Source organism: Lissotriton vulgaris, unplaced genomic scaffold, assembly GCF_964263255.1.
Source record: "Lissotriton vulgaris unplaced genomic scaffold, aLisVul1.2 SCAFFOLD_1540, whole genome shotgun sequence".
In the NCBI taxonomy this organism is placed as follows: domain Eukaryota; kingdom Metazoa; phylum Chordata; class Amphibia; order Caudata; family Salamandridae; genus Lissotriton; species Lissotriton vulgaris.
This window is the reverse complement of record NW_028243300.1, coordinates 250,705-268,791: the sequence shown is the minus strand read 5'-3', so window position 1 is coordinate 268,791 and position 18,087 is coordinate 250,705. Positions and strand designations below refer to the sequence as shown.

At 41.0% G+C, this 18,087-nt stretch overlaps 1 protein-coding gene across 1 annotated transcript in view; it reads right to left on the bottom strand.

Moving 5' to 3' along the window:
• The window catches only part of LOC147668420 (V-type proton ATPase subunit d 2), a 118,982-nt gene extending 114,873 nt beyond the window's left edge, over positions 1 to 4,109 (bottom strand). Inside the window, exon 1 of the mRNA XM_086948558.1 lies at positions 3,533 to 4,109. Coding sequence (XP_086804684.1) covers positions 3,533 to 3,662 — 130 coding nt within the window. The 5' untranslated portion in view covers positions 3,663 to 4,109. The remainder of the gene's footprint in view (positions 1 to 3,532) is intronic.
• Positions 4,110 to 18,087: the final 13,978 nt, after the last annotated feature.

Below are 18,087 nucleotides of genomic sequence, written 5' to 3'. Positions count from 1 at the left end.
TGCAACATTTGCAATTAAATTATTGACAAAAAACTGTGTATATTCATAGTTACTTTAGGGAACGAGCTATAGTTACCAGAGATAACTATAACAAGCAAATTTCAGAGGTTTTGTGCGATTAAAACCTTACGTTGTCACTGAAATTCTCACTAACTCTAATGTTATTTTAACCTTTGTTTTTTTCAGTGATCTATATATATAGCTGTCATCTATGTATTCCTATGTACATGCTGCCTTATTGCATGTGTGATCTCTTGTGTGCTGGTTCCTCTGTGTTTGTTGTTGTGTAAGAGTGCCAGTATGTCTGTGTCCTGGTGTGACTATACCACATCTCTGGCGGGTGACACTTATTCTGGGTGATTGTGCGCTCACTCACCCGCCGGTCTCCCCCCCATTTTTCCTGCGCCCTACTGTTGGATGCAACTGTCTGCAAAGACTGGTCTTTAATACAGAAAATAGCAGATGGTCCTATTTCTCTGTTCATGGTAAATATTTTAGGAGGACAGGAGTATCCCAGCTCGAGACCTGATGCTTAATACTCCACTCAGGGTACAAATGTTCCACTCACTGAGCTACTTCTCCAGCATGCTGGGCATGGTCTTGCAGCTGGGAGAACAGAGAATCACAACGGGGCCTATGTATTTAAACAACACTTCTTTGTTATAAATGATATGCACTTGAACAAATGTGTATATAGATTCAAATATACTGCTGAAAGGTACAATAATGCCATATATGTCAACAAATAAAAATAAAAGGAAGATTAATTGAGAATCTCACCTGCCAACTACTGTAAAAGGGCGAGAGGGGTGCTCTGTGTATGCCACGCTGTAGGCCTGATGCTCTGTGTGCCTAGGTGACTTTCATATGTGGCATGGGTTGCTCTATGACCGGCTGTTTGCGAGTGGGTGCATTTGTGCAGGTGCGCGGATTAGGGGTGCTTCTTTATGTACATGGATGTATATGTGTTGTTCTGTGTACATAGTTTCATGTAGATGTGATCTACACCAATGTGTGTGGATGTGTCAGCAGGCACTATCCAAAGGGCAGTCCTATTGACTACTTCATGTCACCCAGTGAAGTCCATGAATGTTTCTCTCGTTCCCTCCTCATTCACACTATCCTATCTCCAGCAGACCTGGTCTTTAGAAGCCCTCCTTCTCATCTGCTCTCACATTGCACTCTGGGCACTGTAGTCATGACTGTTCTTAGTCACCCAGTGAGAACTTGGACCATTTTGCGCGGTACAGACACGGAGTGTTTCTGCTGTCAGAGACACACAGGTGTGAACCTGCACTGCTGGGATCCCACTGAACTAGGCCGAGCCTCGCCAGTGCGAACCGACGCCGGGGAGCGGTGTTTGCCCCAAACAAACCGTAGGACAAGCGCTGTCTGCTTACACAACACCTGCCGCTTGCGGGCATTCAAGGTCACAGAGGTCACGTGCGGAGACCTGAATACTGGCGCGCCTGCTTTACCACGGAGCAGATAGCTTAAAAGAAGGGCCGCAAGGAATGTAAGAGCAGCAATTATACCAACAGAGAAACCTGGACAAGAAAGCGCATTCTTACCCGAGGCACATTAGGAAGGATCGATTGATTTAGAATGCAAGCTAGAGCAGTAAACTGTGTACCCATATCACCTCTTATGACACTGCCCCCTTCTAGACTCGTCTCTGCTACAGAAGAGGAACACGTTCCCCCTTCAAGCATTCTCTGAAGGAGGGGGGTTAAGGTGCTCTACCAAAGCTGGGAAATTTCTCACCACATGTAGCACATTTATGGCCAATAAATGACGAGCCGACAAGCGAGGATCAATATTCGATATGAAAATAAATCAAGCCCCAAACCTAATGCCCGATCCCCCGGGTCGTTCCTTCACTTGCAGAGGGTCATTCCTCGTGCACAAAAGGCTTTCCTCTTATCTTGTAATGTCACCGCCACTGCAATAAGAGGAGCATTCTCTCTTTCACGAGAGGCTCGGTGACTACTGCAATTTGCAGTTTACATGGTGGTCATTTTGCCATCTAGTGTGGTAGCCTAGAGGGCATAAAGGAAACTCCTGCTCTAGGCCAATTTCACTACTGATGCAGGAACATTATTCTGGCATCCTTGTGTACAAAATGCCATGGAAGTGAGGGGATCAGATGTTACTTGCATCATTGACTGAAGTGAAATATAAGAAAGGTTGGAAATAGAAGTGGCTGAAAAGGGCACTAAGCAGGCCCATGCAAGACGAAGGCGTGGAATCTCATGCATCTCACAGAAACAGAGGTGTTTGGGGGTTCTGATTACCTGTAGCAAGCTCCAAGTCACAGGCCCAGAGTGGACAAAAAAGGGAACAACCTTTACTGTGCGAGCAACAGATATCTCCTAAATGGCACATCAAAATAGCGGGGAATACACCCTCCTGCCTCCCTCTTTCTTTGTCTTTCTGCCTTTGACTTTGGAAAAGCCATTTAGAAATTTCCACCATGTAAAATGTTTCACAAAAATGCAGAAAAATCTTCGGATCGAGGTACTTTTTTAGGCATTTTTTACACTAGTGACTTAGGTTGTGTCTTTCTGAGGTTTAAATCACAATTGTACGGGCTTCACCTGTTATTACTGAAATCAACCCCAGCTTCCCACTGATTGCGAGTCACTAAAAATTTGAACATCCACTTGTTTTATTAAATACTGAACAAAAATGGTTATTTTAAATTCTCCAAGTTATAAACATTCCCGAATTCATGCACCCCTTTTCACATAATCTTGGTTAATGGGCACACAGACGAACACATTATTCTAGGTTATATAGGCAGGGATGCCCTCGTTTCTGCCAAAGTTCAGTGTGTTTAGTGCTAGAATGTGCATGTGGGCCAGTGTAACTCAGAGCCTGGCAGCTCCGGGATACACTCAGTTTGATTTTACAAGAGACAATGTCACCATCAGAGCAGCCTATGAGAGACAAGGTCACCTTCAGAGCAGCCTATGAGAGACAAGGTCACCTTCAGAGGAGCCTATGATAGACAAGATCACCTTCAGAGCAGCCTATGAGAGACAAGGTCACCTTCAGAGCAGCCTATGAGAGACAAGGTCACCTTCAGAGGAGCCTATGAGAGACAAGATCACCTTCAGAGCAGCCTATGCTCTGTTCTCCAGAGCACCCTTAACATCAACATCCCTAGCAAAAGTTGGATTTCATTTTCTCCATCAATTAACTATGCATTCAAGCAATTATATAATAATTATAAAAGAATTAGCAATTAACTATTCCATCAAAAGGATTTTCTTTAAAGTTTATCAGCCCTTGGTTTCTGAAAATAATGGGTTAGAGTGGAAAAGGGGATCAAGGAATAAAAGTAGCAACACTGGCTGCGGCTAAATTATCCCACCTAGTGCCTAGAGGCCAGTGGCCCTCTTAAGCTGCTCTATATAGTTTCCTCAATCATTTGTTTAAGATTTGCTTTGCTCACACTCCTCGTGCCTTCAGCCTCGGCACTGAGCCGCGCCCAGAGCTTTGTGGGAAAAGACACATCCGTGACCCTCACCTTCCAGTGTTTCACACTGCGCTAGGTTAACGTAGTCGGTGCTTGTCAGGATGCCGGCCTTGAACCCTCGGACCAGCCCTTCGAGGTAGCCATGGTCCACGTTAAAGTAGAATTCCGAGCCGCTGTACATGATGAAAGACGGGTCTGCCTCTCCACCTGGACGCAAGGTGAAGCGTGTGCTTCCCTCGAGATGGCAAGGAACAAGTGGTTGTGATTTCCCATCAGCTGACTCTGCGAGGCTTGCTGGCTGGTTTCTTCCTGTTTCTTCCCTTCAATCTTCGGTCTGTTCCTCTTTGCTTATTATGCAAACAATCGTCGTAAATCAAGCTGCCCTGTTCCAGTGGGAGAACACAAACTACACACAACAGATTTGACCGACGCAAACACTGAACCCTGCAGACTAACCAAAAACACACACCATGCCGATCTATTTTGTCACAACATCAGTGACTCAACGAAGGTGCCACGCACCCTAATGCAATCACAGAAAATGCCCCCCTCCTACTTCTGAGTGGTAAAAGACACCCCTCACCCCCCTGGTCCTGTGGCACGCTGCCACTGATCTTGGCGCCCTAGTGATAGATACTCCGCTGGCCAGCATCCTGTGGCGGACACCTGGAAACCCCCCCAGCTCACTCAGAGCAACTGTCATCAGGCGGGTGTTACCACGTGATTCATGTCAGAGATGAACAATCACCCGCCTGTTCCGAACGTCAGCGGAACAAAGTATGACTGTGTTTTGTACTTCCTCATTCGTGGTTTATTGCACATTATAGATGCATGTCTTCCATAAAAAAGCTTCAGCGCGCATCTGCAACTAAGTAGTTCGTGGGACAGAAGCAGAGTTTTGTTTGGTTTGCTAGATGACGTAGACAAGGAACTAGCAGGAAAATTAAAATACCCCCGACTTCAAACCAAAGCTTTTATGGCACCAAGCAAATGAAGCAAGCCACCACAACCCTCCCCAGACGAGCTCTCCTGTCTCTTGCATCCAAGTATCTATCCATTCATCCTTTCATCCACCTGCTGATATCCACAATTTCACCTTTATGTTCTGTCATCTATTAATTATTTAATCTATCATTCAGTCTGTCACTATTCCGTCTGTCCGCCCCGCCATATTCAAAGCCCGTGCATGCATCTCCAAACCCATCCATCCATCCATCCATCCATCCATCCATCCATCCATCCATCCATCCATCCATCCATCCATCCACCCTTTCACTCAATCTATCAATCCTTGCACTTCATTCATCCATCCATCCTTTCACTCATTTATCCATACATCTTTTCACTCAGCCAACCAATCATCCATTCGTTCACCCATCTTTCCACCTAACAACTTATCCATCCATTTACCCTTTCAGTCACACATCCACCCACTCACTCAGCCATCCATGCTTTCACTCATTCTTCCATCCACCACCCCTGCCTTTCACTCATCCATCCATTCTTTCAATCATCCCCCATCTACCCTTTCGTTCACCCACCCTCCCTCTTTCACTCATCCATTCTTTCACTCATCCACCCATCCATCCTGTCATCCGCCCACCTATCTACTCCATTCTTTCTCTTAACCATCCTTTCAGTCATGTATCCATCCATCCTTTCGCTCATTCATCCACCCTTTCACTCCATCCATCCATCTACCCTTTTACGCCACTGATCTGTCCATCCATCCTTTCGCTCATGCAGCCACACTCTCACTCCATTCATCTGTGCATCCTCCCTTTCACTCATCTTACCCATCGATCCCCCACCCTCCCTTTGACTAACTCACTCATACATACATTCTTTCACTCATCCATCCTTTCATTCATCCATTCATTCTTTCACTTATCCATCCATCCTTTCACTCATCCATCCTTTAAGTCATTCATCCACCTACCCACCAATCCTTTCACTCACCCATCCATCTATCCTTTCAATTACACTTCCATCCATCCATCTATCCTTTCACTCACTAGCTTCCCCTTGTCTGCCACGTTGCAGGTGGAAAGGCCCACGAAGAACTCCACCCAGCTGTAGCTTCTAAAGTTGGGGGGATCAGGGCGCCCCAGTATCCATCCATCAATCCATCCATCTACCATTTAGTTCTTCCATCTATCCACCCTTTGATTCTGTCATCAATCCACCCTTTCACTCCACTCATCCACCCACCCCGTCACTAATCCATCCATCCTTTCTAATCATCCAACCACCATTTCACTCTTTCATCCATTGATCCTTTCATCGATCCACCCACCCTTTTTTGTTCACCCATCCCTTCTTTCACTTATCCATCTGTTACTATGTGTATCCATTCATCCACCCTCACTTTCTCGTATGCATTTATTCTTTCACACATCCACTCTTACATCCATCTCTTCACTCATTCAGCCACCCACCCACCCTTTCACTTACACAGCTATACATCAGTCCTTTCACTCACTCAACCAACCAACCAGCCTCCTTTGAAGTTATTTAAGAGCCTTTGTCTGTTGAGATGCAGACAGAAGAGGCCCATCAAGAACTCCACCCCAGCTTAAACTGAAAAAGCAGGGGTTCAAGGCGCCCCCGGATGAGGGTATGAATGTAATGTCAGCGCACAAATCCTTCTTTCTTTACCTTACCTAGAGCGGGAAAAGGGGGGGGGCTGTAAGGGGTGCAGTCCTAAAGGGCGTTGGTGCTCCCCATTTGGACCTGTCTATAGTAGTACTATCAAGCCCACAGATAGAAATAAGGCTGTGACATTCTCAAAAAGAATAACAGATACGGTACAAAGTTTTCAAAGGTTTATATGAGAATCATTACTTCACAAGTACATGGCTCTCACGGTAGGCACCAATGAGAAACAGTCAAGAAGAATCATTTTACTACAGAATTCATTTGAAGATTCTCCCATAATACTATTACATTGGATTGCGAAGTTCTCAGAGTCTATTCAGGTGTTCTGGTTTGAAACACTATCAGCCTGATTCATCAAAGACCCGTTTTGCGAGTCTTTAATAGCGATTCATAAGGAATCGCTATTACAGACTCGCAAAACGGGATTCATGTAGGAATCGCAAAATAAAATGCGATTCCTACATATTCCTTATTTGCGATTAGCAAATTGCTAATCGCAAATAAGGAATAACTCCCCATTCATTCCTATGGGCCAAAAGGCAAATAAGATAGCGATTTAAAGGGTGCCAGGGGTGTCCAAAGGACACCCTGTAGCACCCCTTAAAAGCAAAGTTAAACAGGTGTTGCGCACACACATGTCTAATGGACATGTGTGTGTGCAACATGCAACTTAGAAAAATGCTTTTAAAAGCATTTTTCTAAGTTTTCGCATTTACCACGAGGTTTGACCTCGCAGTAAATAGCGGGCCGAAATTGCGAATTCGCAATTTAAAAATGGATGATGAATTACATTTAAGGAATCTCAAATAGAGATTCCTTAAATGTAATTCCTCGCAAAATAGCGAAATCGCTATGACCGATTTTTGCATTTGGGATGATGAATCCCAACTGCAAAAATAGCACTCGCAAAGGGCCAGATTCTGAGAATCTGGCCCTTTGCGAGCGCAATTCAGCTTGATGAATCAGGATGCATATCCGCTACAGATCAGAAGACTAGGAAAGTCCTGTCTTTCCATGTAAAGCTCACAATTATTTGTTGAAGCAGGAACCAACAACAGCAACCACCGAGTGGTGAATTACCATGGATTTCATAATTTCAAAAATGGATGAAAACACAATTTCGGTTCACGTTAGCATGAGCTCAAATTCTAATACATCGGAAATTAAGAAGATGTAAAACAGTGACCACAGTAGAAACAAAACAGCTGCAATGCGTAAAATACAAGCAGTTCAGTAGGTCTGGCATTGGAGACAGCTTTAGCTGTCTTGCAGGAATATTGCTTTAAACAAAATGTGTATATAATATACACACAAAGAGAGCTTGATATCAGCTGCCTTTATCCATTGGTCAGTTAAGATGCCATTCACATTTTGTTTATTCCTTCCGCAGCCTACAGCATGGGGCAATATGTCAGCACCCTTTCAACCACTGGCTCCCATTTTTGCGAGTGACTGGGGGGACCACCAGTCTGTAATTTTCATGGACTGTCCGTAAATTAGCCCTAACGTCCATTGTCCATGATTGATGTCTTAACGGATGACATTTGTCCATAACTTTAGCCTCTCAGCTAAAAGACAAATGTTAATTCCCACAATTGAGATTCCCGAGCTGAAGTGGAAGGAAGCGAGTATCCTGTGCTTCATTCTGGAGGGAGGGGCAGACAGCTAAAAAGAAATAAGCCATCTTGTCAGGGTGGCTGCTTCCCCAAAGAAATGCAAATGTGTGCAATTGGTTAATCAGCAAATGTAAAGGCTGCTCGGGAGGTGTTAATTGATGGAGTCACCTGAAGTTTCCTGATGACAAGATATTTTCTTTTTGAGAGGGTACTGCAAGGGTGTTCCGAGATGAGCTGTGAAATACGTGCTTCTAATGGACAGTTATACAAAATGTTTGCACTAGGTATAATCTGCATATTACTTAAATCTATATTTTAAAAACACTTTTTTATCTTTAACCTAAATTAATATGTGCACTTAGTGGCAGCCTATATTATACTGTGTATAACACACGTGTAAAATAATTACTTAAACATTCATAGTGCTTTCAGTGATCTCCTAGCACTAACAATGCACGTCACTTTTTCCTGCTGTACCAAACAAGATTAATTTCTGTGGCCTCTGGGTGCACACATATACATCTGAAGTGATCACACTAACCAGTAAAGGTTTCATAACATACAATAGTGCATTTCCCACTGATTGGCTGAACATTTACTTCTTTTTCAGTTAAGGTGTGCAATATTTTATATGTAGTTACCTGACAGTGAGATATCAACACACATCACCCCAGCTTTAGCTCAAACCAGATTTTGGTCTACCCATCAAATCTATTGACACCTGCCAGGTGTTTGCAAATTTGGTTTATCCAAGACGGACATTTGTTGCAACTGCGGGGAGGAAGTAGGCTCTTTGGAACACATGTTCTTTATCTGTAAAAGGACCCAACCTCTTTGGGGGGAAATGCAGTCTCTGATTCACTCTATCTTTAAAAAACATGTTTAAGATCCACATCTTGATAATTGCCTTGGGGATCTCGGAAAATACTTCCCCATTGTCCTAATGGAGTGGAAATCAACTTCCGCAATCTCCTTGAAATGTGGTGAAACATGTTATGTACTATTAGAAGTGCAGACAATATAATATACTTTCATTTCATTTCATCTTTATTGTGATACGACTGTATCATAAAAGGTACATAAAAAGTGCAGTTCATAGACAAATTATCACAGTGATACAATTATACAATGGATAGATACAATTCCAAAAATAACTATTTGATAGAAGAAAGGGAGGGGTCAATCATTCACGTAAAACCATAAATAGCTTAAAAGGGCACATGTCCAAGATAAAATCATTTTAATCTGCAATCATTATTCCACAAAACTACTCCATCACACTTATTGAATGTTAGCATTTAGCTATATTTCCTAAATAGTTCATGTGTGTAAGTATAAGTTCTCTAGTAGATCCTAAAATTTCTCACCGACTTTTAGCCTAAGAAAATTAACTGCCAGCAGAAACCTACTGATACAAAAGACAATAACCTGGCAAGTATCTGTTTTTAAAATCCTTTCTGCCTCTCTATACGATCTCACACCTATATTTGAACACAGTGGTTTTACCCATCTTTTTCTTGGAATCGTATAGGCTGGGCAAAAAAAGAGAACATGTGCAATGTCTTCCCTAACTTTCCCTGAACACAGTATACATGATTCATTGCTATCATCAGTCCACCTTGCTACACTTGATACTATCATTAGTACTCCATATCTGTACTTCAAGTATAGTGTTTTTGGGAATGGTGGATTTACCTCATTTAAAAAGGATTCAAAACAAGCACTTTCTTTAAACAAGAGGAATTCACTGGTCAACGATCCATTAGCTCTGTCATTTAACCTCAAACAGTGGTTTCAGCACTCTAAGAACAGTAAAGAATATCTTTCAAATATCACATTCAATATTACATTTTTTATCTGTTGACAATAGGCACTTAAGGAAGGAAGAAATCCAAAATGAGCCGATGTGTTTCTTGTTTCAAGATTTTATTCTCTTTATTGTTCATAAGACAGAAACTTCTTCCAGAATTAAAATCATCAAAGACAAAGCCAACGCGTTTCGTCTCACTAGGAGACTTCTTCAGGGCTATATAGAAAAAACATATAAACATACATTTAGCTTGAAAAGAGACTACCCTATAAATTACAGCTTACTTTATGGAAAGGAGAACACATATTTACACATTTCTATTAAAAATATACAGTATTTGATACAAAGTTCATCCATATTTAGACATAAAAACATTTCAATTTCATGACAAATCTTTATTCAGATTAGAAACATAAAATATATAATTTTAGAAATATAGTTCATGATGCCAAGTGCTCTGACTATTATAAACAATTTAAATCTCAAAACTAATTGGGATCAAAGATACTTTCCCCAATCACCAAGGCCAAAAGCTTTCAAAAAGTGCACATATTTCTAAAAAAACACCTTTAGTGGAGAAGAAAAAATTGTGATTTCATTGGCGAGGATACCTTCAAATCAATAATGTATGTAATCCTCAAGTCACGCAATTGAAAGGTATTCTCAATGGTAGTTCCACTGAAACGTTCATGTCATATATTCTTATCATCTGTAACAGTGAAAGGAACATAACAATTTTTTCAACATTTGTAAGCAAAATTCATACTGCTATACTCAACAACAATGGAGTTCTGAACAAGATATGTAGCATAGTGTCCTGTGTAGATTTGTAAAGTTGCATGACAGAGTGATTTGTATAGGTCAATACACATCCTCCAGGTAAAAAGCAGAATTAAAAAACCATGAGGGTGTATTAAGTAACCTAGTCTGATATTGCACTCAATTAAAAGAAAGAATACATAAACGAAAATACTACATTTTTACTTCACGACCACAAAAAAACAGATGTTTCCCATTTTACCATGGCCAGATCCTCAAAAAAGAAAAAATGACCGAAATTGTATTGAGAAACCTCAGTTGCTCAGACGAAAGAATGACACCCTATGACCTCATAAATTCATGGTGCCCAAACTACTAGAGCAACTTTGTTATTGCATTGCTACGATCAAGATACTTCTGATTAAGTATGGGGGGAAAATCCGTTCCGCTCGCGGATTTTGCGGATTTTCGGTAAATTCGCAATCCGCGAGATTCGCGAATTTCCCGCAAAATCCGCAAATCCGCGAGCAGCGGATTTTATGGCTTGCTCGCACTGTTCGCGTGAGTTCGCGGCTTCCCAGTTCAACTTCGCGCCCCGCGAATAAGCGCTAAATTGCAGAAATACGATCTTAGCAAAACTGAAACTACTTACCAGGTTCAAAAGTTCAAGCTCATCATTAGTAGCCATTTCCTGTAGTGCTTCCTGAGGGGCCCCTCCAGAGTTCAGTTGCCTACTTGCAACTATTATGTGACCCTGCTCTGACCCTCAGAATAGTTACACATATGCCACAAAGGTCCTGAATTACAGCTAAGGGAGACAAGCAGGAGCCAGGCTGGAAGTTCAAATCCAGTGACACATTAATCAGCCCCTAATTCATTATTGTCAGTTGGGGCAGGGCAGGTGTTGTAACTAATTTTGCAACAATGAAAGCACTTAGCAAGTGCAAAAGATAATCAGGAAGCACTAAGGAAGTAGGTGCCAGCTTAAAAAATATTCTGTGACACATTAATCAGCCCCAAATGAATTCAGGTCACTTGAGGCAGGGAAGGTGTGCTTTGCTTTGCCACAATAATGTACACTGGACAACCAGAGGGTGCTGTGATGAAACAGAGGTTGGCATGGGTGAGCCAGAGGGTGGCATGAGTGAACCAGAGAGTGGCAGTGGTGACAGAGGGTGGCAGTGATGAAGAAGAGTGTCCCAAACAGGCTGGACACGTAGAAACAACAAGTTCGCAAAACTTGCGACCCGACAGGTAAGTTCGCATTTGCGAAATTGTACAAAAACCCTCGCGAACTGGCAGAAACCCGCGCGAACACACAAAAAAAATCCGCAAATTCGCGAGAATTCGCGGATTTTGCGGATTGCGAGTTCGCAAATCCGCAAAATTCGCGAACGCGAGATTCGCAAAATTCGCCCATGCTTACTTCTGATCCACCCGTTTTAGCATATTTCTTTAAAAGCAACGAGGGAAACACAGGAGAAATAAGACAATGTAACTTCCTCAGTTCAAGAAAAATGGCATCCATAAGATTATTGTCCTATTCCCCCAATGAGCAGATTCATATTAAAATCATCAAAATGTTATCAATTTGCCAGTTATTAACTCAATGTGGCATGAACATTTAAGTGTAAAGAAAAAAAGGTTTAGCTAAACAACATCACATTAAAAAAGAATGCTATTCAAAAGGAAATATAACAACGGAGCTAGCGATTTAAGACATTGTACATCAAGGAGTTAACAACTCCACAGACAAGCGCTAACCTCTTTAAAGAAAAGAAGTACCCCATTGTGTCTGAAGGCTGTATAAGACGTTGTAAATCAAGGAGTTAACAACTCCACAGACAAGGAGTTAACAACTCCACAGACAAGCGCTAACCTCTTTAAAGAAAAGAAGAACCCCATTGTATCAAAATGCAAGTAACCCAGTAGCCCCGTGTCGAATCAAAGTCCCGACTTATCTCAAAAAGTGCCATAGTAACTACACGATCTCCCATGCATTCGAGGGTTGCGTCTAGCAAACCCACACTGAGCCGGCATTTTTAAATAGCCCGACCCGGAAGTACACAGAGAGTCACATGACTAAGTTTCTCTCTAATTATAAAAGAGAAAAAGAAGGTGCATTATTTCAATTTAATTCACTGTTTAGAGATGCTAAAACCTCCGAACGTTATTAATATAATGTTTCGTAAATTAGTGATGTTGTTTTAGAAAATCTTGAGTATTCCCGGTTCCTAATTTTCGTCCGCCTATTTTTGATCACAGTGGCGGCCATATAATAGTGGAGACCTTTATAAAGCAGAACATGGAAACCTATGACGGTTAAGTCATCTGCAGCGCTTCATACAAAGGGGATCATCTCTACTTACACCAGATAATACAAATACTTCAATTGAAGTGTCATACCATGAGCTCACGAAAAAGCCGCTGACCGTGAAACAGCGATCAAGAACAAAAACCCATATAAAGACCTAAAAATGGTCACACTTATTAGGTATTGGATGCTAGAATGTTAATATTTCTTAATGTTACCGAATTGTCAATGAAACGGTCGTTCCCGATTCCAGAGTTGCGTCGGCCATCTTTTAATCACAAAGGCGCCCATATTATAGTGGAGCCTTATGTAGGGCAGATCATGGAAAAACTATGAGGGATCCCCATATAAAGACCTAAAAATGGACACACTTATTAGGTATAGGGTGCTGGAATGTTAATATTTCTTATTATTACCAGATTTGTAAACAAAACGGTTGTTCCCGATTCCAGAGTTATGTCGGCCATTTTTTAATCACAAAAGCGGCCGTATTGCAGTGGAGCCTTATGTAGGGCAGATCATGAAACGCTATGAGGGATATATGATATTGATATTGATACTTTACCTACATTTGGGCATATCTTAATACATAATAATGACAGTATAGATTTACAAATTAAATTTTGTGTAATAAACCTTCAGAAAAGAGACACGAGTGTTATTGTCGATATTGTCAAAATACGGGCCATATAGCAGCCATGATGCAATAGGCATCGCTCAAGGTGCGTGTCAAAACATTTAGGCTCCATAGCATGGCAACCGCCATGTCAACGAAAATATATATACAAATATAACCAAAAATAGAACCAAATAACCAAACATGATCCACTCCATTTAGACAATGGTGAGTGCATTCAGCACAACCTAATTAAAACAGTCATGTCTGTCATAATGCAACTGTGTATCTATATATGGTCAGGACACCTTTATCTTGATTCTAAAAAATATGTCACAGTGTACAGACATGACAGAAGATATGTATAGTCTGTCATGCACAAACATATCTACCAGGCATGTATTTACAGATTGAATCAAAGGGATCTATATAGTAGACTGGAAAAATACGACTGACTACATGGACAAAGTTCATCACAGGAAATAATGCATCTCATCATTAATATTTAGTCCAGTCTGTACTGTCCTCAGACGGCATATGCCCTTTGTTCTTTTGCTTGTATCTGTCATTTAACCTGTTGTGGTCCATAAAGGCCCAAAAGGATACTTTTAGGATCTTCCTTGAGTTTTTAGGTCAATGCAAGTGGGTTTTTCCAAAAGTGTGCTAAACCAATCTTCTTTAACCATACCTTAACGTGTTTAAACCATGCAATACAATTATTAACATCTAGATCCTTTATCTCAATTAGAGCCGCCCTATAGTCTAGCAGCTCAGGTGTCGTCCAGATCCTGACCCAAAACATCAGAGGTCTAATAATTACATGGTGATCAGTACGCTTCATGTTGAGATCTAACATCAACAGTATTAGTGGAGTGCGTACTGGTAACTTTAGCAACGCTCTAAAAAAATTTGTTCTCATTTACCGCAAACACCTTTTGCATTAGGAGCCCCACAATTCAGCACCGCATAGAGCTGCTGATTGTGCTTTAAACCTGAATACCTCAAGTACTGGAAACACCGCTTTATTAAGGCTGTTTCCATGTCTTTTTAAAATGTATTTTAGGTTAATAATAACTTGCTCTTTTCAATTTGTGTTTTTCACAACATTTTAGAATCAAGTGAAACACCCAGGTAGGTAACATTTTGAACATATTCTATTTTTTGCCCATTTAAAACCATATTTCCTATAAATGACCTATGGGGATTCATTGCCATGTACTTTGTCTTATCTGTGTTAATCTCTAGGCCTTTTTTACTGCAATAAGTTTGAAAAGTATTAAGTAAACATTGTAGACCCTGTGGTGTGTGGGATACAAGAATAGTATCGTCCGCAAATAATAGTGCTGGTATTGTCTCTCCCCCCAATTTCGGTGCATCGTTACTTAAATCTTTTAAAAAAGAGAGAATATCATTGACAAATAGGGAAAACAAGGTTGGTGCTAGGACACATCCTTGGCGAACTCCCCTCTTTATGGGTATTGAACTAGTTTGTTCGCCAGACGGATCCCACCTCACCTTTGCATAGTTGTTTTGGTGCAATCTGATAATTTGTTCTAAGAGGTTGGCCGGTAGTCCCTGACTATTAAGCGATTTCCATAACAAATGTCTGGGGATGAGATCAAACGCAGCTCTTAAATCAACAAACGCCACATATACATGGCCCTTCCTCAAGTTTAAATATTTCCAACACATGCAGCAGAACCTAAACACCTGGTCAATAGTACTTGTTTTAATTCTAAATCCTGCCTGGAACTTAGTTAAAACGTCATTTTCATCAATCCAAAAATTAATACGATTTAAAATGTGACTTGCGTAAATTTTTAATAAATATCTATTAAACTAATTGGGCGATAGTTTGCAGGATCATTCCTATCGCCCTTTTTAAAAATGCAAATGATTTCGGCTCCCCTCCATGTCTCTGGTATATCAGCTTCAGCTGCTACATAGTTACACAAGTAATTAATGTAGGGGCCCCAGACACAGGTATCATGTTTGTATAGATCTCCAGGGATCTTATCCAGTCCAGGGGCTTTGCTAGCTTTAACTGAATTGATGGCCATAATCGTTTCTTGTAGATTGAATTCTAAGTTCCCTTCACTCGGGCTAGATAATGGCCCATCATTTTCAGACCTTCCAAGCTCCGGAGCTGTATATAACCTTGTAAAATGGTCTATCCAAGTAATTTCATCCAAGTATACTTCTCTGGAGCCCTTTTTGTTTCTATTTCCATTAGCAACGATATTCCAGAATGCCGTATGGTCCCTGTTTTTTGTTGCTACCAACATATCCAACCATATGTCATCGTCCCATGATGCTTTAGCGTTCTCTAGTGCTTGCTTATATTTTGACCTTGCTTCCCTGACTATCAGCCCTTTATTGTTTTGTATGGCATAATATAGTTCAGCTTTTGCACTACGGGAATCTTTATTATACCAGGGTTTCCCCATCGATTTTCCGCTTCCATTTTTCTCGCCTGTTTTAACATTTTTTGTTAATAGAGGGCCAATTGCCTGGAAAAAGCCCTTATGTAGTTCTAGGAATATATCCCTATCTACTCGGTCAGTTGCATAGTTACCAAAAGTATTTGCAAAAATATCATAAATGTTTGCCAGCTTCCCTCCATGATCCAGCATGTGTGCCTATTTTACAGAGCGACGATTGTTGCTAACTATCACATTATCAATATGATTAGAAGAGGTACTACTATTGTCCAATGAACTGGGCATCAGCCTACTTTCTAGGACAAGTTTGAGCAGACAATGGTCACTCTCCACCCTAGGTTTAACTTTAAAGTCTACAGCATTTTGCCATATGTCAAAGGATAATAATATGTAATCTATTTTACTTTGGCTAGTGCTTCTACAGAATGTTGGATGCTTTCCTGCATTCGATGGAGAGCGGCCATTACATGCCCTTAGGCCATGGGACACTGTTAGTCTCATTATTTGGAGTCCTAGGGCTGCACACAGGACTGATTTATGGCTAGATATAACAGGGATCGTATTGGCCAAATCTTCATCTTCTAGAATCGTTTTGAGCCCTTTAATGGGCTCATAATTACAATTAAGGTGTCCACATATTACTACGCCTACACCCGGTTATACCATATTTAAAATGGAGTCCAATTAATCAATTGTAATTGACTCCTTTGATCCCAACCCCGGTCGATTGTAAACATTATATATGTGCAGCACCCTCTTTTCCTTGGTCACTATTTTAATACCAAGTATATCTTGAGAACCCGTCACTAATTGTTTTACACTGATATTAAGACTAATGTTTATCCAGATTAATAGACCACCAGAGGGTCTTCCTCTTGCAGACGGAACAGCTGCCACATAGAAACTTTTATAACCTACCCTATGTAAGATCTTAGTTGACCAGGTTTCCTGTAGTATACAAATATCATTTGTTTCAATAAATCTGTTCCACTCAGGGTCGCTGGTATTCTTTTTTACTCCCGCGATAGTCCATGAAATAATTTTCAAGTCTACACGAGCTCTATGGTTTATATCTCTCAAAGGTTCTTAATTTAGGATTGTATCAATATCGTTTAATAATTGTAGTTCGTCTTTATTCTCATAACTTCTCACATCCCCTCCACCCACATCACCCAGAGTCACGATTAGTTCATTGCTACTTTTCCTCTTTAGTTCCCTATCTAATGTATTAGATGCATCTAACTGTTGCAGTCAACCTACATCTTCCAGTAAGGATAATTCCTGAAATCTATTAGGAGTTTCTGTGGCTGGGGAGTAGTTTGAGATTTTGTTTGCTCCGTTTTCTAAAGGTTTATAAAAATATCCCAGTGGTAACGCGTGGATATTTGTTTTCCAAAATGATGTTTCCTCGTGTGCTCTCAAAAGTGAACGGACTACGTGAGGATGTCTGAAATTTGTGTCTTTCTAGGAGCTCCCCACCCACCCTACCCTACGTACCATCAAGATTTCACCTCTTTTAATTGGGTTACAGTTTTTTATATCTAGATAACCAGTCTACAGCTTTGTTCCTCAGATTTTGCTAGGACTCTTTTTGGTCCCTCTTCAATACAGGGACTCCAGCTAAGACTAAAACATATGGGTATGTCGCAGGGGGTAAGTTCAAAATATCTGGGTTCGGAATCAAATCTGTCCCCTTCGGACTATGCATCATTTCCCTACCATTACAAAGCTCTGGATTAGATATAGTATTATCAGAGCAAACAGGGGCCATTTTCCTTTGATCAGGCACCTCTGTGGCCTCAGCACTATTCCTTAACGGAACTCTATCAAGGCATCCAACACCTACTTGACAAGGAGGTCTTTCTACAACATTCCAATCGGTTTTATTAAGCGATTTTAAATCGGCTATTAATTTTGCCCCTTCGGCAATTATCCCATTTCCTTCTGTTATATTTTTACCTAAGTGGTGAACTGCATCATTTAATTGGACGATCTTATTGTCCAAGGCCCTCAATTTACTATCCATACAATCACTTATTTGTATCTGGATTGATGTTAAGGCCGTTTTAAAAATATCTGCCACCGTTTGTTCCAGCGCTACTATTACCTCAATATCCCTACCTGCTCCAGTATAATCAGTAGCATCTGTTTGTATCCCAATTGATCTCAACTTACTATCCTTTTGTTCTGGTGCGTTTGGGTTACCATTGTAAAAATTCCCTTTCTCCCCTACTTTTCCTTTTTTTTGATTAGCTCTTTTCCCCTTCTGGGATTTTTCCCTTTTTTCCTCAGTAGACGTCCCCGCTGTCCCCGCTGTTTTTTGTACTCGTAGCCTACTTGCAATCCCTGGGCTTGTCTGAACATTTGTATCAAAAGATTCTATTGTATCTAT